Source organism: Spodoptera frugiperda, chromosome 20 (genome assembly GCF_023101765.2).
Source record: "Spodoptera frugiperda isolate SF20-4 chromosome 20, AGI-APGP_CSIRO_Sfru_2.0, whole genome shotgun sequence".
NCBI classification, from domain to species: domain Eukaryota; kingdom Metazoa; phylum Arthropoda; class Insecta; order Lepidoptera; family Noctuidae; genus Spodoptera; species Spodoptera frugiperda.
In genome coordinates this window covers 7,597,243-7,619,392 of record NC_064231.1, presented here as the reverse complement: position 1 = coordinate 7,619,392, position 22,150 = coordinate 7,597,243, and the positions used below count along the sequence as shown (strand labels likewise).

The 22,150-nt window shown below is 32.9% G+C and overlaps 3 protein-coding genes across 3 annotated transcripts; 1 reads left to right on the top strand and 2 right to left on the bottom strand.

The window, feature by feature from the left end:
• Positions 1–240: 240 nt before the first annotated feature.
• Positions 241–1,837, top strand: LOC118282374 (endocuticle structural glycoprotein ABD-5-like). Its single transcript, XM_035603430.2, has 3 exons — positions 241–405; positions 670–836; positions 1,487–1,837. Exons 1-3 carry the CDS (start codon positions 394–396, stop codon positions 1,701–1,703), a joined length of 396 nt encoding a protein of 131 aa, XP_035459323.2. The 5' UTR covers positions 241–393; the 3' UTR covers positions 1,704–1,837.
• A 2,395-nt stretch (positions 1,838–4,232) lies between these two features.
• On the bottom strand, positions 4,233–6,617 carry LOC118261870 (endocuticle structural glycoprotein SgAbd-5-like). The gene is made up of 3 exons (XM_035572885.2): positions 6,458–6,617; positions 5,279–5,388; positions 4,233–4,503 (listed from the first exon to the last, which is right to left on the bottom strand). Exons 1-3 carry the CDS (start codon positions 6,467–6,469, stop codon positions 4,314–4,316), a joined length of 312 nt encoding a protein of 103 aa, XP_035428778.1. The 5' UTR covers positions 6,470–6,617; the 3' UTR covers positions 4,233–4,313.
• A 516-nt stretch (positions 6,618–7,133) lies between these two features.
• LOC118262087 (endocuticle structural glycoprotein ABD-5) lies at positions 7,134–20,963 on the bottom strand. The gene is made up of 3 exons (XM_035573205.2): positions 20,739–20,963; positions 19,165–19,289; positions 7,134–7,649 (listed from the first exon to the last, which is right to left on the bottom strand). Exons 1-3 carry the CDS (start codon positions 20,751–20,753, stop codon positions 7,466–7,468), a joined length of 324 nt encoding a protein of 107 aa, XP_035429098.2. The 5' UTR covers positions 20,754–20,963; the 3' UTR covers positions 7,134–7,465.
• Between the last annotated feature and the right edge of the window lie 1,187 nt (positions 20,964–22,150).

Below are 22,150 nucleotides of genomic sequence, written 5' to 3'. Positions count from 1 at the left end.
CTGAGGATGTTTTTGATACGATTAGCACATTTGTTAATAGCTTTAATAGCGATGCATTTTCACGTTAGTGTGAACTCTAAATGAAAACAAAAATCGTGTTTTCAAGGATGTGCGTACAATGTAGGTTAAGAGAGACACGCGTGCGGTGACCAACGGCAAACAATTTACACAATTCACAAATCCCTGTAACGTTTCTTGGATCACCTTAAATAAACTGTTTGCATGATTGTGATTAACACCTCGCCTCCCAATGAAACTTCGAAACATCGCATTGTCAATACAATGGAATGATATTTATAGCTCAACATGTATCTTCAGAGCATAGACGTTCAGGACTCGTCCTACCACCAACACATCCTTTCTTGAAATTCATCAAAAAATACCACTACAAAAATGATGAAAATTGTAAGTGATTTTCTGTATATTTTTCTAAAAAAAGATTTTAAAATAATCAATTTTGTTTTGCTGATCCCATAGTAACTGGGAACAAATGGAAAATTAATTTTCCAAAATTTTCTAAATTAAAAACAGTTATTTCATCTTAAGCAAATCATTGTTTAAAAACCATTACAACTAACAGTTTCTTTTTTCATCCAAATAGCAGCAAAAGAAAAATAAAATCCATAATAATATTATATCCAATAAAACATTACTCCCATTTAATTTCAGACGCTGTTCGCTCTGGCCGCCCTTGCGGTAGCCTGCGCTCAGGAGACGGCGGAACCCGCGGCCGCAGCAGCCCCCGCTGCCCCAGCAGCCCCCGCTGCAGCAGCAGGCCCCGCTGTAGAGATTGTCAAGCAAGTCGAGGATGTTGATGTTGACAAATACAACTTTGAGTAAGTACCCATAACACACACACACACACAGGATTTGTTATATAATAGTGTAGTTTTTTCAAATCATCACTACTTATGCCTTCTTATTTCTTCTAAGATTTACTGCATCTTGTGGAAAATTGCATAAAAAGTGCAGTGGTCCAGTGGTTTTTATGTACTGCGAACCGATAGAAGACGTAGCCCTTACTCTAATCATTTTATGGACATGATATCCTATGAGAGAAGAAAAGTGGTATTTCATAAACAAGAGAGAGTTTCCTACCAGGAAATTCCATTAGATATTCATCAGTTGTGCTCTAATTTCTACGGATTATACCTATGTTTAGTGTTTGTTTTGATAAAAGGTGTCTGATATATTTACTTTATTAATCACCAACTTTTCTTAGCCAAACAAACTAACCGCACGCAAATATGCTAAGGAGATTAATATAACCGCAAGAGTATTAGAAGAACATACATATTTATAGTGGGCTCCTTGAGTCAAGAACTTATGGTGTCTTATTTAAACAAATTGTGGCCTTTTCTAAATAATTATATTTTGTAAATCAACATTTTTTTTTCAAAACCAGGGAAATGCATTTCATTGTCTACAGTTAGGTAATAATTCATTATGAAACAGATAGTAATTATCTTCTCTTGCATCATTCCAGGTTTGAGACTAGCGATGGAACTTCACGACAGGAGACTGGCGAGTACAAGAACGACACAGAACAGCAGGGTCTGGTCGTGAGGGGAAGCTACAAGTACGTCGCTCCCGACGGCCAGCACATCGCCGTCACCTACCTCGCTGACAAGAACGGCTACCAGCCCTCTGAAAATGCTGCTGACGAGGCCAACGCTCCCGCCGCTGCCGCTCCCCAAGCCTAAACTCCCACCAAAGCTGACGCAAGCCCAACAAAATATTCGCTGACACCAAATATTAATGTTTGAAAGGGATGTTTGGTCCCCATATATCTTAACACTGCCAAATAAAGTTGCAACTACCTACCAAAGGGTGAAAATTATGTATTTTATTTTCTTTTAATCACTGCCTACTTCTCTTTTTATATCAATTTGAACTGAATACAAATAATTATAAGAACGAATGTAGTTTAACACAAAAACATCTAGGTAGTTCGTCAAAGAATTGAATCTTCTTTGTAAGATATATTTTATGATAATTAATCAGCATTAAAATCACGTTCCAATTTAAAAGTCAAATAGGACACAATCACAAAAAGAGTTGGCTTGAATAGTATTATTAATTGTTTGAATGATCAATGACTTTCAGTTACCTAGGTAAGTGACTCATCATTTAAGCTTATGTTTTGGTTTTGCTATTTTTTTGTTATATACTTTTTGAAACCGATTGAGAAGGTATGAATTAAGCAAGGCAAGGATAGCTCTTGGCCAACACAAAAACTACTTGAAGTTAGATCAATTAACTTACCAACTGGTAAATTCAAATTAGTGTCCAACATCAGCGAATGGATCTAAAACAAATACAGAGAATAAACAACATGCATAAATGTGGCATAGGGAGATAAGAAAAAAGTAATTTTTAAAATCATAAATTAAATGTCTTCCTTACAAAGTCAGAATATCAGTTTTGTTTAGAATTTTATAATCATTTTTGTTAAGTGAGGCCAAAGTTATATTACGTATACGACATAATTATTACTCTCTTTACATAAAAATTACTCACATTGACTTATTATTTTAGATGAACGTTGGTCGTTGGTGTTGAATTTTCATCTATTTCAGAAAACTGACATGAAACAACGCTTGCGTGATTTTTATTTGCGTGAGTGAGGAGACCCAACTACCCCCTTTCCCAATCCCCGATTCCCCAACAACCCTTAAATTTCTAACCCCCAAAAGACCGACAACGAACTTGTAACGCCTCTGGTGTTTCGGGTGTCCATGGGCGGCTTTGATTATACCATGAAAAAAATCGTATTTGCTTTGGTTTGGTATTTTCAAAAGCTAGATATCGTCACCTGAAAAGAAAAATGTACCTGTGTTACAATTAATTTTAACAAGAACATTATGATTGCAATTATCAGTAGTAAATCATATTTAAAGTATCATCCTTGTAATAAAATCAGTTCAGCTTTGGATTGTTCGTAAATAATCATCTTTGAAACTTTTTCTATCGATAAATATCTACTTAATTATTTTTTAGGAAAGTATGTACGCGAAAATAGTAGGCCACTTGCACTTACCAGTTATTGGTGTCTATGAAGACTGAACACTCTTTCTGATGAAGTCCACTTTTTGAACTCTATTATAATTGAATTAAGTGCCTGCTAAAATATTGTACGCACGAACTTACTAAATGAAACTACACGATACATGAGCGGTGACAATGATTCAAGGCACACGAATCATGCAGGTACATGAATCGTGTGAGGCGTGTTTTTAGAAGTTACGTACATAATATAGTTTAAGCAGTTTATTATAAGTAGCTAATTGCATATATTCCGTTTTTAATTAAAGATAAATCTGGGCTACTAATCTGGAATTTAAAACTCGACCTAAACTTTGACTAATTTAATCACTATTTTAATAAAAAGGTTCACAACGACCAGTGGAGAGCATTGGTGCCTGTGATAGTTTCAGTACCTTCGTATAACCTAGATATTATAACGGAGTACCTTCCTGTGACTCCTGGCTGTTCCTTTTTCCAGATCCTATCTTCTCTTACTACGATTGGTCATGATGAATACAAATTGGTTAACCAAAATCAAAGCCAAAGTATTTATTTCAATTAATCCTTAATTAAGCACTTTTGTAACGTTTGATTAATTTGTCTGTCAGTCTATTTGTCAGTGAAGTTAGGTGCCATTCCAAAATATAGCTTCGAATGGAGAACAACGAGAAAGAAACTCCATCGTAACTAAAAAATGTGTTTTTATATGATCCTTTACTAATTGTTTATAATCTACTTATAGCATTTCCTAAATTAAACTAATTTCACATTTTGATTTACGTATAAAAATACTTCCTACAATATGCGGTTGCACAATTGCACATGCCTCTTGAATTATGGACACCACTTTCTCGTCGTGAAATTTAAATTCTCCATTCTTTCTAAGTTATACATCACGATCACGGTTTCATCGTGACTTCATAACAGTAATGAATTGAAAACAAAAGTAGCTACATGTGTGACAATATTTCTTGTGTCTTTTATGCTGGAAGTGTTTTTGGCGTAAGCACTTATAACACATTTTTATTGATTCAAAATTCAAAGTCAAAGTTAAAGCATTCATTTTAATTAATCCTAAATTAGGCATTTATGAAACGTAAAATTGACTTATTCGTCGGTCTGTCTGTCAGTGCACTTTTGTGTGTGTGACTGTGCTTTACTATAATTTCGTTAAATTACATAAAGAATCAATTGAAATTCAGGCATTCTTTCAACACTTTTTATTTACACCATCACGTGGGTAAAAATTGGTAAAAAAACAATACAAAAGTACAAATATTGGCAAATTAGTGCTGAGCAGGGACAACTCGAAGGGTGGGTTTGTAGCCTTTGTCGTCAGCGGTGAAGGTGATCTGGTACTCTTCGCCTTCAGGAGTCAGGTAAGAGTAGGAGCCTTTAACTGCGATGCCTTGCTTGTCTCCCACTGTGATCAGGCTGGCGTCTTCGTGTCTGGATATGCCGTCGCTGGTTTTGAAACTATAAGAGGAATTGGATTTGTTATTTAGATTTCAAAGGGCGGTATTATTCTAACATGGTGCGTTCTTTTATTTAATTGTTGAAACAGTTAGTGGTACTATACCTATTAGTTACATTTAACCTACTTTCATTATTTTATGAAGGTGGTTGTAACTATTCTTATAAACCTTGTTTCAAATATAGTTGTGCGCTACACTTTAGGTCCTTAAGTATTGTAATAAACCTTGTTATAAATTTAATTGTGCGCTAAGTGCACTCTGGACTCCGTAACTAAAATGTATATTGGGTTCCTCTTGTCTTACTTAGGGATCGAACCCGTCAGAAGACCCGAAGTTAAACCTATCTAGGTTGAAAAACAAAGCAGTCCTTATGAATGTTTCACTTCTGATGTGGTGTGTTCTTCTATTTAGTTCATGAAACAGTAAGTGTTACTATATATCTATTATTTATAGTGAACCTAGGTTCATTATTTTATGTAGGTCGTTGTAACCCTTGTAACAAACCTTGTTATAAATTTAATTGTGCGCTAAGTGCACTCTGGACTCCGTAACTAAAATGTATATTGGGTTCCTACAGTCTTACTGAAGGGTTGACCCCGTTAGAAGACCCGAAGTCAAATTCCCTATATTATCCAGTTCGAAAAACAAAGCAGTCCTTATGAATGTTTGACTTTCAAATTACATAGTCATTGAACTTTGCGCCGTAAAAACCTATTAATATTCACGATGAATTATTGTCATAAGTATCAGTCTATCGCATTCCAAATTATACTTACTCAAAACTGTATCCATCAGGATTAACAATGGTACTTTCAGTTATGATTTCAGCAACAGGTTTCTCGTCCGCAGCCAATACTCCGGCAAAGAGAGCGAATACGAAGAGTTTCTGAAATTAAAAATACATAACTTTGATCACTGATACACATCAAGATGTAACAAAAGCTTTTTATATAATTAAAAAAGATTTATGATATTATATACAATATTATATATATACAATTTTGTAAGGCGCACTATTTTTTAGAGCTTTAAGCCGTCTGATAAAAGTTTTGGTCCATGGAAAGTGTCTGATTTTTTTAATATGATTTCAAAGTAATTATATTCTACAAAACATATATAAAAATCAGACATAAAAATTTACGTTAAGTGAGTCTAATTTTTAGTTACCTTTCTCACCTGGTACCTGCGCAGGTGTCACTCGGCAAGCTTTACAAACATTAAGGCATTAAAAAGTATATACAAGACTACTGTAAGCCGAAGGTTAAATGCTTGTAAAAATAAGATATGTCTGACAGCTCTGGGATCTCGGACCATATTTCTACTTATTCACCTACTTTTACGTTTGTAAATTTATAGACAATATTTTTTCTAATTGTGGTTACAATTAAATGCGATGATGACAATTAGGTGCAAAACCCAATATTGCCATAATATGTATGTAAAATACGACATACATAAAATTGTAATGACGTAACTCAGTCTTCATTTTTTTTCACCAATTGCCTAGGTCTAAGGTGTTATGTAAAATCTTTGACAAGTCAATGCCTATGTAAATTATATTTCATTGTGATTTCAACAAGGTTTTTCCATTCTATTTACTAATAAGTAATATGTAGTTAAGTATTATTTTTCAACAACAGCCAAAACCATACTTGTCTTGTATTGTCTTGTCTTGTACACGTAGATTTAAAGTTAATACTTCTAGCAATTGGTAGTTTGTATAGCATTCGGAGTTATTGATTCGGAGTTGAACCTGCATTTGTTTCTTCTAAAACTTTTATATATTTTTTTTCTAAGGGCGGAAAATCATCCAATGATTTCTCCCGACTTGGACGCGGTCAGAGGTATTGTCAGACTCATACCGACTAAAAATCACCCCTTTCTACTCCTACTTTTTTCCTAAGTTACCTTAATATTTTAACACAAACTTAAGGGTAGTAAACATTTGAACTTACCGTGGCAATCATGGTAATAGCTTAGTATCCAGGTTCACACAAAACACAAAATGTGACTGATATAAAAACAAATGGAAGTCCCCTTAAATACATTGTCTATTTGTTAAGTTACATCAATTCGTTGAAGTGCAGTAACTAAGGTGATAACACGAATCAGCTTATGAAATATGGCATGCGCCGAAATTGACAAACATTCTGTCGGCTGTATGTTTGTGTTTACAATCATAGCTCATTAACTACCTACTTGCCTTGAAACACATGAATAGTACAGAAATATTGAGTAATCTTCATCTACATTAATTAATCCCTTTAAACACACTCGTCGATTGAGAATGCTTTTGACTTGGCCCTTCTTCAATATGTTGTTAATATATCGAAATAGGTATCCTGGTCCTGTAGTAACATCTCCTAGCATTAGCGTGTCAGACTCTTACTGACTAAAACCACCCTGTTCTTACTGCTTCTTTACGAGTTGGAGCTCCGGTAAACCCGCTAGGTAACCCGCACTTCTGGATCAAGCATCAGCCCTAATGGGGATCTGTGGTGGTCTGATTCGAGGCTAGTTCTGGAACGGGCGGTCCTCACAGTGATGACACCGGGGGCGTTTCACGCCCAATCAGAAACAGATTTAACAACACATAAGAACAGAATTCAGGTTTAAAAATAATTAGACAAATTATTGCTAAGTTTTAATTATAGAAGAACTTATATTTAATGTACAATTAATTTACGTATCAAATTATTATAAGTTAACTACATAGACTGCTTTTTTTACAATTTCAAGTGGACTATAATTTTTGACAAAGAGAAAATATGGCATTTTCATTACATTAATATTCGACAAAACTAAGATTTAACTTCAAAAGTATTATCATTCGAGATAATTTCCGTTTAATTTAATTAAATAAACGATTCTAGTAAATAAATAACATTATTATGTCCAGTCTTTTGTTATCGAAGTGTATTCGAACTAATACTTAAGGCACGCATTACATTGACGACTATGTATTATGATAGTTTCTTGATAATTGTTCTATAGCCTCTCTTCCCCGCTTTGTACGTCATTTGGTAGAGGTGGCCCTTTGCGTCGTACCAGCGTACGGCGCCTGCGACGTCCAAGGCAGCGTCTTTGGTGCCCGGGTTCAAAATGGCGCCCTCTTCCGTACGAGATGAACCATCAGTGTTGTCGTAACTGAAATTATTAATAACAATTGTTAATGTGTTTTCAAATGAAATCAAACCAAATAATCAAATATTTGCGTAGTCTCATATTTTTATTTAATTAAATTTTACTCTTATAATGAGATCAGAGAGAGAGAGTGATGTGTTTGCACCTATTTTTGTCGACTTAAGGGTCGAACAATGTTAAGGGTAGAAATCCTGAATTTCAATGGGGAAGTTTCTATTATTGTCTTTGGATAAATTCGAGAAGAGTGAAAAAATCTAAATGCTCAAGATACCTGTGCCTTGTTGTATAAGCATAGCAACCAGTTTTGTTGCCGTTTTAAAATATTTATAGGTACCTAAACTATCAGGCGCCTACATGTAAATATGTTATTAATATCCAAATGCGAGCAGTTTTTATGCTAATTTGAATGCTGACATAATGAAGTAGGTATTTACGACAATATTAAAATATTTTTCTTTTTTCTATAAAATCTAGTCTGCCAACATTTTTTCTGAACATTAAATGACAAATGTAGATCAACTCGTATTTTTATCTATGTTATTTGGTTAGTCGATAAAATGTATATTGAAGACGTATTTAAAATTTTATGAAGCACCTATAAAGTTAATGAAATGTAAAAAATTTTGTTCGTCTATAACAAGTCTGCTGATAGTAAGTATGTATGCTCTGTTCTTAAGTAAGTACTTCCATCAACTAATTTCGTATTCAAAAGATTTCTAATTCTATTTTTTTTTAAACTTCTTGCAAAATCGTCGAAGTATACACCGACGAAGTAATATGTTGCAAGGTAAATTTCCAACACTGGACAGTATTTTGTTTAGTTTGCTTCGAACCACAGTCGTGTCCACTTAAGTTTTCAAACACTTTTGAAGGATTGTTATCTTTAGCCTATCTTTCGCAATGAGTAGAGAAGACTATGTTTACTAGAAGATTTACCCAAGGATTTGAATAAAGGAGTGACATAAGTATCCTGAACAAAAAGGATTAACCATAGCCACAATTTAGCTAAACGAATTTCCTTTCCTCATAGCATAAAAATCAGAAACTATACAACAAATATCCATCAGAATCTGATGAGTGATAAGTGCAAAAGTCAAGATAAGTAAATATTTCTTAAATTAAATGCCAAGTAACGTATAAGTGTACTTGTGCAATTTGATGCAGTGGTAGACAGTTAATTAGGACCCGGATAAAACGTTTGCCGACATATTGAACAATCGAGACTCAAACAAAAAAAGATAAGGTAATGTCTATTTTGGAAGTCTTATTTATTACCTACTAGACATAGACCCACGCACAAATACTTTAGTCAGTCTGAAGAAAACTAGTCCCATAAACACAAGTCGAACGTCCTTGACTTTTAGCCGTTAATACCTTATATAGAATTTGAAGAATTTATATCGTTTCAAAATTATATCAGGTTGAGCTAGAACTTTTTGTTCCTAGACACTGCAAAGGCTACATTTGACGCAGTGTTTGTTTTTCTAAATAAGATTTTTTTTCAATATTAGCTTCTGCTAGCGGCTTCGCCTGGATTGTGGGTTAAAATGGCCCATGTGTTATTCCAGATCATAATCTACCCTTGTTCCACTTCATCTAGATCCCTTCAGGAACAAACATAAAAAAATACTGTACGGTTGGTATGGCTGCCGTGCAACGAGTAGAGGGTTCAATTCCCGCACGGAGCAATTTTTTGTTTGATCTACAAATTGTTGTTTCAGGTCTAAATGTAATGTATATGTTTCTAAACGCGCCCACGACGAAATACTAGTGTAAAAAAAAAAATAAACTTTGACTTTATATAATATTCGTAGGATTTAGCATTATGGAAAGTCAATATGATGAAAGAAAAATTACTTAAAAGTTTATGAGTCATGTCTTTAGTTAGACTTGTTTTAATTTACATAATTTATTTGTTCTATGCTCATCTAAGCTTGTAACGGCTATTAGTTTAATAGCCAATGGCTACAATAATTCTTTATGTGAGAACAATATGAAAGCACACTTATTATTGCCGGAAGAAATAAACAAATACACCCTTATACATATTATGTACATTTTTATGGTATAAGTCGGTAAACGCCGACGCCCATGGACAGCCGAACACCAAAGGCGTTACAAGTGAGCTGTCGGTTAGAAATTTGAGGATTATTAGGGAATCGGGAATTGTGAAGATTGGGAAAGGAGTAATTGGGCCTCCGCAAACGTCACCCACACAATGAAACACAACGAAGGCGTTGTTTCATGACGATTTTCTGTGAGGCCGTGGTATCACTCCGGCCTATTCGTGCCGAAGCATGGCTCTCCCACACTTAATATTTTACAAGAGAAGTTCTTAAATTGCTCCGTATTTTTAACTACATAGTAGTCATCGTATATCGTCAATCCCAATTAAAAGAAATAGTACTAAGTGTAAAAATTATATACGTTTTTGGAAATGAATTTCTGAAAATGTCTGAACTGACCTTTCTTTACATGGTCAAATACTCCAATACCATTAACTTCAGTAAATATATTGAAAATAAAGTGACTTATTAGCTTTGCACTTACCTCAGTACTTCAAAACTATTGTTAAGTAAAGCTCAAGCTCATTTAAAATTCCAATGCCTAAAAATACATTTAAATTTAGAAAATTTTATTTTCCTTGAGATATAGACGGCAAATAATTTATAGAAAATAAATTTACTTAATATACAAATATGGATGCTATTTGATAAGGATATTTTCGTAGTAAATTTGCACATACCATTTGTGAAAGAGTTCAATAGCCAAGTACAAGCATTTAGCGCATGATTCTAAGAAAAATCACGTAACTTGTTAATCAATACTAATTATTAGCTTTTCAGAGCTATTGAGTCATTGTTGGGTTTTTACACTCCGTACTGAAATTCTTGATTATAATAAATAATATAGGTATCCGTTCTATTGCAAAATATTTATGAAAATTTTACCATGATCGCTAAAAGTTTCTTTTACACCGTAATTGCTGTTTAGATGAAATTAAAATTATATACAGAGAAACAAACACACGCTCATATTCCATGGGGTATTTATGGAGAAACAATGTATTTGTGTCCGGGAAAATATGTAATTTTTTTCTAGGGCAGGCAGTTTTGAAAGTATTTGTCAAGTGTGGGAGAATCATGCTACGGCACATACGGGCCAGCTCGACTGGAGTAATACCACGGCCTCACAGAAAACCGAAGTGAAACAACGCTTGCGTTGTGTTTTATTGTGTGAGTGAGGTTACCGGAGGCTCAATTACCTTTCTTCCTAATCTTCTCAATCACCGATTCCCCAACAATCTTTAAATTTCTAACTCCCAAAAGGCCGATAACGTACTTGTAACGCCTCTGGTGTTTGGGGTATCCATGGGCGGCGGCGATTGCTTACCATCAGGTGATCCGTCTGTTTATTTACCGCCTTATATTATAAAAAGGGGGTCATTATTACACTTGGTGGAACTTTACCCAAAACAGCAAGTACAAGACATGCATTATCAATTTTCCGGTACCAGATGACACCATAAAAAACAGTGTGTTGTAGTAAAAAAACAAACGACAATCCGATACACAAAAAACTGGAATCGTAACCTGTACCGAGAGACAAGTGAAATTCGACCTATAAGTATGATGTTTTCGGAATTGAGGGCATTTACCCATTGAAATTGAAATAACGGAGCTGGAAGGGTCTTCGTATTGTACGGACGTTCAACTTAAAGGAGGCGTATGACATGATTTCTTGTACCACATGACAATGTCACCATTCTACTTTTTTATAAACATTAAAGTGACAAGCATGACGGGCAAGATGTCGTTTGTTTGAAAGATAATAAGCTTATAAATAGTTCGAAGATCCGGCTTTTGTATGTGAGAATCGCATCATCGTTTGTTTGACAATATTTTGATTGAGTTATGTTTGTATAATTGAAGTTATTGGCAGAATGACTTATTATAATAAAGAATTAACTTACATATAAACACGTTTTTATTTTGTGGATATACATCTATTTCTATGAATCATCGTAATATAAATACAGGTACATTTAGCGGGCACGAGAAAACAAGAAAATAAAATACGATGACTTAATTAATAAGTACGTATATTTTTTATGAAATAAAATTCATGTATGTAATTTTTCTAACATATCTACCGTTGGCTAGACAGTTAAACTTACTAACATACTTATTGACAGGTCAATGTCTATATCACGAAAGTTCATAGGAACATGAAATATTCGACAATAAATCTTTAGTGAAATGGTTTAATCGCTTTTTTATGCGAAACAGAAAGTTATTGGTCAATAACGTTTATTTATTGTTTTATTTTATTTATACGAATTGACAGTTAAGTGATTTAAAATATCTATATTAGGTGTCATTCTGATAGATATTCTATGATAGATACAAAATTATAAATCTATATTGGCACCGAAGAATTTAAAAGAAGTATTTCAATGCTTTCATCTTCATGGTTGTTTAATAAAACTTTTTAGACTTGATAGCTCAATTCTTGAGGAATGTTATACTCCATCTAACGTTACCGTATGATAGATTAAAATAGATTTGTCATTAAAACTGCGGTAGAGAGTCAATAAATATTATTTTCAATAGCCCAGAAAGTCAAAAATCAGAAAAATAATAACAGAAACTAATCTACCTAGCGGTTTTAACCTCACGATCAAGTAATAAAAGAGATTTCGTTCAAAACACCTCAATTATAGATGACTAATCATCATAAATCTGATCTCATTTTCAGTCGTACATCGTTAATAATTAGTTAAACTAGTACCTAGACAATGAACGTAGATAAATAGCAATTAGTACAATAGTTCCTTTATTTGTATATTTATTTATGAATGACTTCTTCAAAGCACATCCGTGATCATAAAACATATTATTGCATAGCCCGAGGTATTTTATGTGATGATATCACACTTTTCTTGTATTGGCATTTACTTAGCTATTTATACCTAATAAATGTTTATTATACCTACAAATATTTTAGATTTTATAGAGTTTTTCATGGTATGTGATATAAAAAAGCTTAAAGATTTGTCACATGGATAAAAAAGGCTATTCGGTCATTTTGGAAGAATTTCTATCTAATTTGTATTGTCTTGGTTTTCGTGTTTGTTATTGACTAAGGACGGTTGACTGGACAGAAAAAAGTCGAATAATTTATGGAGACAACATAACATCTCGAAAAAGTAACGTTTAATTTGAAGCTGTTGTGGGTAATTAATGGAAATAATTAGTGTTGCCCAACAAGAGTCTTGCAAGTCTCGCATTTACCAATAAAAGTTGGCTAAACTTTATTTTTTTATACGATTATGATTTAACTGTATTAACTACCCGGCAAGAGTCTTGCTAGTCTCACAAATACCTATTAGCCTAATGCTACTTTTTATATGTTAGGTGCTTTTGATCTTACAATGATGAAACAAAGTAGCTAGTATACTATATTTGAGGTTATTCAATAGCGGCCACACCTTACAATATAACTGTATATAGTTAAATCTGCAAAATACAGTCAATACTACAGTTAATACAGTTAAATCATAATCGTATAAAAAAAATAAGTTGGCTAATTGGTAAATGCGAGACTTGCAAGACTCTTGCTGGGCAACCCTAGAAATAATAATTACTTCTCAAATTGTTTCAATAAGTTACATTACGTACGTCTGTCTTTCTCTAAAGCAATGAGTTTAAGTAAACTTGCAATGCAAGATATTGTTCTAAAATATTTGTTTATAATGAGAAATTTTTTGATGGTGAAATATTTAACATTCACGATGATGGATCGTGAACGTGCACCATGTGAAATTAGTCTGCTGGTTCCTAGTATTAAGTGGGTTATACGTTATACCTAAGTTTCAAAGGATGTGAGCGTGCCGGTTCATGCACCATTAATATTTATACCGCGCCGTTAAAACTTCCACATAAAGTATTATAAAGTAACCTACAATATTCAGTCATTCAACAACAGTCATTGTTCACTGTTGTTTTTCTTTAGGCCAAGGCAGTTTCTTTGATTGGATTCTGTTAATAGTAGTAATATTGACGTTTAGATTGTCCCATTTGTTTTAGTGTTCCAAACGGCATAGTTTTGATTTGTTGTATAGAGAATTGCATCTATGAGTTGCTTACTGAGGTAGGCAACTGATGAAAAGTTTATTCCTATATTTTCCTAGAAATAATAATTTCTCTCTTTAATAGAAAAATAATTGAGTGCAAGAAAATTAATAAAGTGGATGATCTCAAATCATAAATATTCTAAAAAATCCCCGTCCTCACACTACTACCGCCTTTCTGTTGTGTATCATGTCTGAAAACAGATTAGCACTTATCACACGATGTCGGCTATAATTAACTGCAAATACAATCGATGTCCGTGTTTACTTACACTACACGACTATACCATACCAAGCGTAGTGCATAGCTTCAAACAAATTGCCGCTATCCTTGTGGCAGAAAGCCAACAAGTACCACGGAAGAGCGATTTAAAAATATTTGCTTTCCAAATAAACAGCTTTAGAGACAATAAAGGATTAAGATCACGTATTCGGATTATCGGGTTACACCTGCACACGTAAGGACATAAAGGTCAATTTACATAAACATGACATTCCGTAGTGTTGGTCAAATGTTTACATTGAGAACCTAGTGTTGTTGATAGGTGACTCAGACGTTTTGCTTTCCTTTTCGTTTAGTATTCAAAATGTTGAAGCCGTTTTATTACCTTTAACAGCTTCGTTTGATGTTGTTTGTTGTAACAAAAGTGAAAGAGGATTTTCCGGAATTTTCTTATTCGTTGCCTTGTTCTTGGGAGTTTATGTAATATTCAACCTTAACATATTATACGGTACGATGTTTTTCAATTAACTCAGAAGCTGAACCTTGATCTCTAAACCATCAACAAGTTGATTGTGTTAACCGCAAAAACATGACATTAAAAATAATAAAACAATTCAATCAAATGTAATTATGATTGATCAACTATAAAAAAATATGTATATGTGAAACTATAATATTATAATATATGCTTTTTGCATACATGGTCTGCTTCTACAAAACGGTTTACTAATGGCATTAAAGTCATAAAGTAGGTGGTACTCGGTTTGTTTCTTTGAAAAAAGGATTAAATACCTGCCTGTGTGTAGGAGGACAGGCTCAATCAATAAGATATGAAATATGTAGTTGTTGTAATTACATGTAGTAGAGACATACGAGCATTTTTTGTTAGCTAAATGGAGTAGATACTTAAAACAAAGTGGTTGACACGGTTTTAGAGTAGGTTTATCGTATATAATTATTATTTATACGAGGTTTTTATAATTGATAGGTAATTTTGTGCAATTATCGAACATACACAATTTAGGTAACTTTCTAAGCTATCTAGATGCTAAACTATTTATTTGAAAGTTTAATTTCGTTGTTAATAACTAGCCAATCACTATTTATGGATTAGTCATGATATGAATTAATATCGCCTAACATGAAGTGGGTTTAAGAAAGTCTACGGGATAATTGTTCGGTTCATATTTATGAAAAGGCTTAAGAAAAATATTACAATAGTTAATATTATAAGAGGACTAGTTGCCATTTTTTTGAGGGGAAATATCATCTAATCACTCCTGCCGTGGGTGATACAAAAGTTAGTGTCAGACTTTTACCGACAGAGCCCCGGTAACCTGTTACGTTGTCCTCAACTCCTGTTAGGACTAATCACCTACTGTTTGCTATTGATAGAGACTAATTTTGCGTACAAATTAGACATAAAATTTATGAGATAAATTCTAGATACATAGAGTTCATTGTTGAACGGATATGCAATTTAAAGATAAGTAGGACGAACAAAATAAAGGTGTCGTCTATGCAACTTGATGCCAGTGTCCTTGGCGACATATTATCTTCTAGTGTTTCTTGCTAAACAGGGGCTAGGCTTGACCTGAGGATTGACTAATTATTTACATATACTCCATACATATCGTATCATACTAGCATACGGTCATACAGATGAACTTATACGCGAATAAGATTGTAAAGGTATTGATTAACACTTGTATACGAAATGATGTCTTTATAATTTGTAGAATTAAATATAATTATTTAAGTGTGTCTATTGCCAAATTAGTTTAAATTTTGAAAGAGTAGAGAGATTAACTTTTTTATCACAATGTTGGAGTCATCATCATCAGAGAAGACCTTCAACAATTAAAGAATGCCATGTATTTAGAAATTCTTAATCATTCTTACTTTTTTATGTTAACCGTTAACGAAAATAACATAAATCTAAATCGATTAAAAACTAAACGTTTATAATTATTTTAAAATGCAAAATTGTCGATGACCCAATCAGATTTGGTAAAAATGTGCACAAAAAATAATAGTTTTTCTAAAATTCTAGATTTATTTAGTCGTTTCACTAAAATATACGACAGACCACAGTATTGATGGATCGGTTATTTTTTGTTTATATACCGATTTCATGTAACGGGGTCGTTGACCTTATAAGACGTAGAGTACAGTTTATATTTAAATACAATATTTTTTTAAATTGGTACGCATGTCAAAATTTGACAGAGAACAAAGTTAATAAACATGAATAAATATCTACGTACGTAGGTACTACTGTTATGTCAATATATCATAAAAATACTCATTTCATATCCCATTAAGATAAATAAGCTGACAAAAATATGGACAACATATTATGTTTATGTCAAAATATTGTGACCGCGATAAGTTTATTGGAAAATAAATGACTTAATCATAAAATCTTTCATATTTTTCAATTTAGGCGATAGGTTTATTAATGTCTGTGTATTAATTACACGGTAATTTGAATATTTTAACCGAAAACAAGCAATCGTGACTCCAGTTTTAATGATCAATCAGTCTATACCTACTTTAATTATATCTGTTAGTAAAAATTACAAAATTATTTCTTTCAAAAAAGACCAGGAAAACACTTTTAAACGTCAAAGCATGTCATAATAAAAATGTCTGTCTGTCGGTCAGTCCTCTAGTGAAGCTATTTATATAATATAAGATTTATATATAAACTATTTTAAATATATGGATGCGCATTTGATTGAAGTTTTGTACATTTAATGAATATATTAGAACAACAGTTGCTAGACCACACAATTAAATTACAATTAATTGTATAGAATTGTAAATTAATATTAAGCTATTTAATAGTAAAAATGTCACAAGGTGGTTTTGAAATATAATGTGCAATTTAGATTATTGAATGGTGATGTATGCTGTTCAATGCCTTGTGGCGAAATTTTGTTACCAAGAAAATTTTAGTACTACTAAACATCGTCAATTGGTGTCGGTTATTTTCTTTTCGTTTTGTCGTTTTATTTTCGTTTTCAGTAATTAAACATTCTTTATTATTAGAAATAATATTGTCTGTGACTGTATATTTATTAATTATATAAAATGTTAATAATTTTATTGAAAAAAAAATACACAGTAATAAACTTAACTATAACCAAATACTAACTTTCAAACTGTTACGCTAGTAGGTAAGCAGTATAACCTAATTGATAGTAAGCAGTATTGTAGTTAAAATATTTAGTTCGTTATAGTATGAGTGATTATTTATTATGTGAATTGTTTTATCTTATCTACGTATGTCCTTCATTGAGATAAAGTTATTAATAAAATATTTAAATTTATTTTCTCGCATCGATCTTGTTAACAACTTTGGGTGAGAGCAAACATTTTGGTCGGTGGACGTTTTTTAGTTTGTGATAAATGGCAAAGGGGCTTTAGGGCCACGGAAACATTCTTGTCGGACTTTCCCTAATATTTATTGACCTCTTGAATTTCTGTTTTTTCGAAAATTCTTATTACATGAGTGTTTGCTAAATCCTCGACCCGTATTTTTTGTGTTTCTTAAAAATACAAGACGCTATTAAATGCTTTTTGCATCAACCAAATTTTTATCTAAAGCATCTTTGTATCCTGTGCATTTATTTATGGACTTATTTTAATGTCTTTTTTATCAATTTTATATTGCCTTAATGGGCACAACCAGTAGCCAAATGTTCGGAGGAAGAACGTAATTAACTTTAAATTAAAATTTTCAGTAGCGTCTAATTTTTTAACCCCCGACGCAAAAAGAGGGGTGTTATAAGTTTGACGTGTCTGTCTGTCTGTCTGTCTGTCTGTCTGTCTGTCTGTCTGTCTGTGGCATCGTAACTCCCAAACGGATGCAGTGATTTCAATTTAGTTTTTCGTATGAAAGGGGACTTACATGCGAGTGTTCTTAGACATGTTTGAGGAAAATCGGTTAAGCCGTTTTAAAGTTATGGGCGGTGAAAGTGGGGAGATTAGCCGAAGGTCTGCAAATATACTGGGATGGGGTCTCAAATTAAACCGCAATGAAAGAAGATATTGAAAGATATTATTTTTTCTTATTAACATAAATAAAAAATTAAATAAAAATTAAAATTTTAATTTAACGTTTTATTATAAACAAAAAATCTTGCACCAATGTAATCTTTAGCCTACTTATATGTAGAAACAAAAATTAGTAATTAATAAGTCAAAAAAAAAAAAAATAAAAGCGAACGAGCTTGACCTCGAATGTAATCTTTACCTTAACAAGAATCGAAATTATAGTAAGTATATGTAATATACTAAGCCTAACTTAACCTAACCTACCTATAAAAAGTATAAAATAAAAAATTAAATTAAAAATTTAAAAAACCCCCACAAAAAACTTAATTTCCCTTTAAAAAGTAAAAAAATAATAAAAGAAACTTAATCTTAAAGTACCTAAGAATGTACTAATAATTCTAAAAAAATACGTCTCGTTGGGGGACCGCATTCATATGGACTGTACACCGCCGCCCGCGCCGCTATATTTCTATTTTAGAATATAATAGAATAATTCTAAGAAATAATTAGGAACGGACCCCACCGCGACGTAATTTTTTAGAATTATTAGTACATTCTTAGGTACTTTAAGATTAAGTTTTTTTATTATTTTTTTACTTTTTAAAGGGAAATTAAGTTTTTTGTCGGGGGTTTTTTAATTTTTTTATAAAGCATATTTTGTTTTTATTTATAGTGTTTGTATTTAATGTCTGTGGTTGATGATTTGATACGTATGTTCTTATATTTTTCTATGTACTTCTATGAAACAATTTAGTATATTATGTAAATGTACCTATGTACTCTTCGATTAGATTATTATACGATTACCTCACCTTTCTATAACAAATAAAGGAATAAATAATAGTCTGTTAGTTTGTCCGTCAGTGAAGCTAGGCTATTCGAGATAAATATTTTATTATCACTAACTATTCGAAAATATTTGGAAAGTCTAAGTTTTATAACAAAAATAGTTTCGATAGGTAATACTCGTATACACAATAACACAACTTAACACACCTATATTTTTTGTTTATGTTCATTAGCCAGGTCTCAAGGTTATACCGTGTGACAAATCACATGAGTTTTTTGAGAAACAAAAAAGCATTAAAATAAATACTTACTGAAATCTATAGGAGTTTGGCAGGTTCGCTGTTTCGATATCATATCGGATGATTTGAGCTCTGTTTTGATTGTCAACTGCAGGACTCGCCCCAATCGTTTGCATCAGCAACGTAGACACCACACACTGTAAAAAATCAATATATTTCATTAACAACATTATCATTAGCCGTAAGACTTTTAGTATTTTATTTTATTTTTTAAAAAGACGTTGCCCCACATTTGGATTTTCTCCTGTGTCGTGGGTGCGTTTGCAAACATACAATTTCACATGCACATGACACCAAGACCCGAAACAACAATTTGTGGATCACACAAAGATTTGATTTAGATTGCTCCGTGCGGGAATCGAACCCGCTACACATTGCACTGCAGCCAGTTGCCCAGCCACCGCGCCATAATCCCCACACTTGATAAATAGGTTGGGGATCCTTTTTTTGAAAATTTAGAGAATGATGCAACCCATCCTTTTTACTCCCACACTGATACATTTTACTGGCTTAAATCAAAGCATGTTTACATAATTAGCAATTACAATCGTGTCCCACGGAACACGTTTTTTGGGATCTTCGTGCGTTCTTAATTAATTCAATGATAACATCGCCAGGTTTTCGACCGGTAAAAGTTTTGGATAAGACTTTTGTACAAGATTCCTTAATTGGCGCCGGCTGATTGTTCAGTGAAATTTAATTGCCTGCGATTAACCATTCCATAACAAGAACAGAACCTCGACCTTGATCTCTAAATGTATGTGTTTTAAGTTCACATTAGTTTTCTGTTCTGATTACGAGTGCGTTACACATTACTTTTGCGTTTGAAATTAGTATTTTGTATTTATAGAAATTTGCCAATTAGTAGTTATTTATTATAACTAGTAATTTGCCAAAATACTTCCATTTGATGTTAAATTTTCTCCGATTATTCTAATATAATACAAGTGTTGTTATGTAAGTTCTTGTGACAATTTCTTTTCTTCAGTATAAAAAATTGCAATTAATTACATGACCTTTAAATTATTATCAGTCAATAAAACAATCTACAAACGTCGTGGAGTGCAAAAAAGAAGCATTTTTATGATAGTCATAGAAATATTTATCAGGATGCCTAGAATGACTATTTTAAGATCTTGCGTATGATTCAATAAAATTAACAGACATCCTGTCAAAATTCACATATTTATGTAATATTAGAGCGCATCATTTTTATAAATATTTATTTAAATGCCAAGTTTTAAGAATATTTATCTTGATAAATAAATTAAGATTCACTTAGCATGTGTAATTCTTGTCATAGTAATTCTTGAATTAAACGTACACTTTAAGATTTCGTCATTGAAGTAGGCATAAACATAGAAGGCGCGGATACAGAAAAGGTCAGAACCTAAACCTCTAACGACTTTAGGTAAAATTAAACATTCCTTTGCCAAGCGCCGGTATTTGCAACACACTTTGTCAACACGCAATCACAGGTCATCAGTTCAAAACACTCAATTTATCAGCACAATTTACTATGGAAATGTGGACACTGTTTGATTCTTATTCCGTCACTTTGAGCACTTAACACGGTATATAATTACCAGAATGAACAGCATCTTGTCGCGTTTCTCAGATGACAAAAGAAGCAGGTGACTTCCTGGACAGGTTGTAGTCCGAATGTGCTAACGGTTTCGCAAGATCTCCTTTATATATAAAGAGTGGCGGGTGTGTGCGCCCGCTGGCCGCATATAAGCGTATGGCGAGCTCCGCTTGCGCTGAAACAGAGCCAATTCTAGATGACCATTACATAGATCGACATATGAATGGACTCAGCATCCGCTCCGATGCTACGGTTACAGAACTCGGGCCAACAAAGTACCCGCTTTAACAAAGAAACAATACGTTCTCAAATGGTTTTGCGGATTGAAAGTAAAGACTATTCATTGGTAATACGTGTGTTAATGTTTTGTTTCTGGAAAACCAATAATTGGACAATAGTTCCTCTCATATGACTAATGGTTAGTTGCGACAAAAGTCTGTTGAGTAAAGTGGTACAAGTACGCGTGTGGCTTCGGTACATGCCTTTCAATATAGCAACGAATCCAAGTAAGACTTGCAGTGGCGGGGAACGTACACATACCTACAAAGTGCATAGATTACCATAAATAGCTGAGTTCAAAATTCAATCCCAGGAAACATAAGCAGATGTCTATGTGATGTTTCATCTTCAGCTTACGTGAATAACCAAAATGACTAAATATGGACATCCTTGATTGGTTGCGGTTAGTCCCTATTTATGTCATTCTGATTAGAATTTTCGTCTATAAATAGATTTGTGCTAAATGGATTAATAATAAGTAATAAAAACTGAAGCCATAGAGGAAAAATAAATAGTTGTTTCCTGATTAACTTACTGATAAATGGACATTGTACATCCACTTTTAATATTTACGAGTATCGAAAAAAGTGTCGATAATATGCTTTATATCGACTACACATGAAAGTGTTTATCGCCTCCAGTTATCGTAATCACTTGTCATTTGTTATTTAATGGTCCCTAAGATACTACCTGGAATTTTCGACAACCCTAAACAAGGTAAGCTACTTACACCAGGTAAAACAAAAAAGATAAAATCAAATGTTATCAAATTTCACATAAACCTTATAAAGATTACGTGACCACTTGAGGAAATTGCATTTTTGTAACGGGAATCATGTGCACTGTTTTCTTTACAATTTAAAATTTGTTAGCGCTGTACTTTATCTAAAAAATGTGTTTACATGATTGTTGTTTATTTACCTACTAGTGACGCATTTCAACGCGTCAATTGAAGTAAGTAGGTGCTAAGTTGCACGTGCAACGACTTAATGAAAATTTGGAAATAACGTTAGGTAGTTAGTGGTTCCAAATAATTTGTAATTCTTTTAGTCTTCTACTGTTATCTAATAAGTAGTTTGTTACTCAATCACCGTTAAATAAAGTCTTTGTTGTACTTTTAAATAGGTATTAATT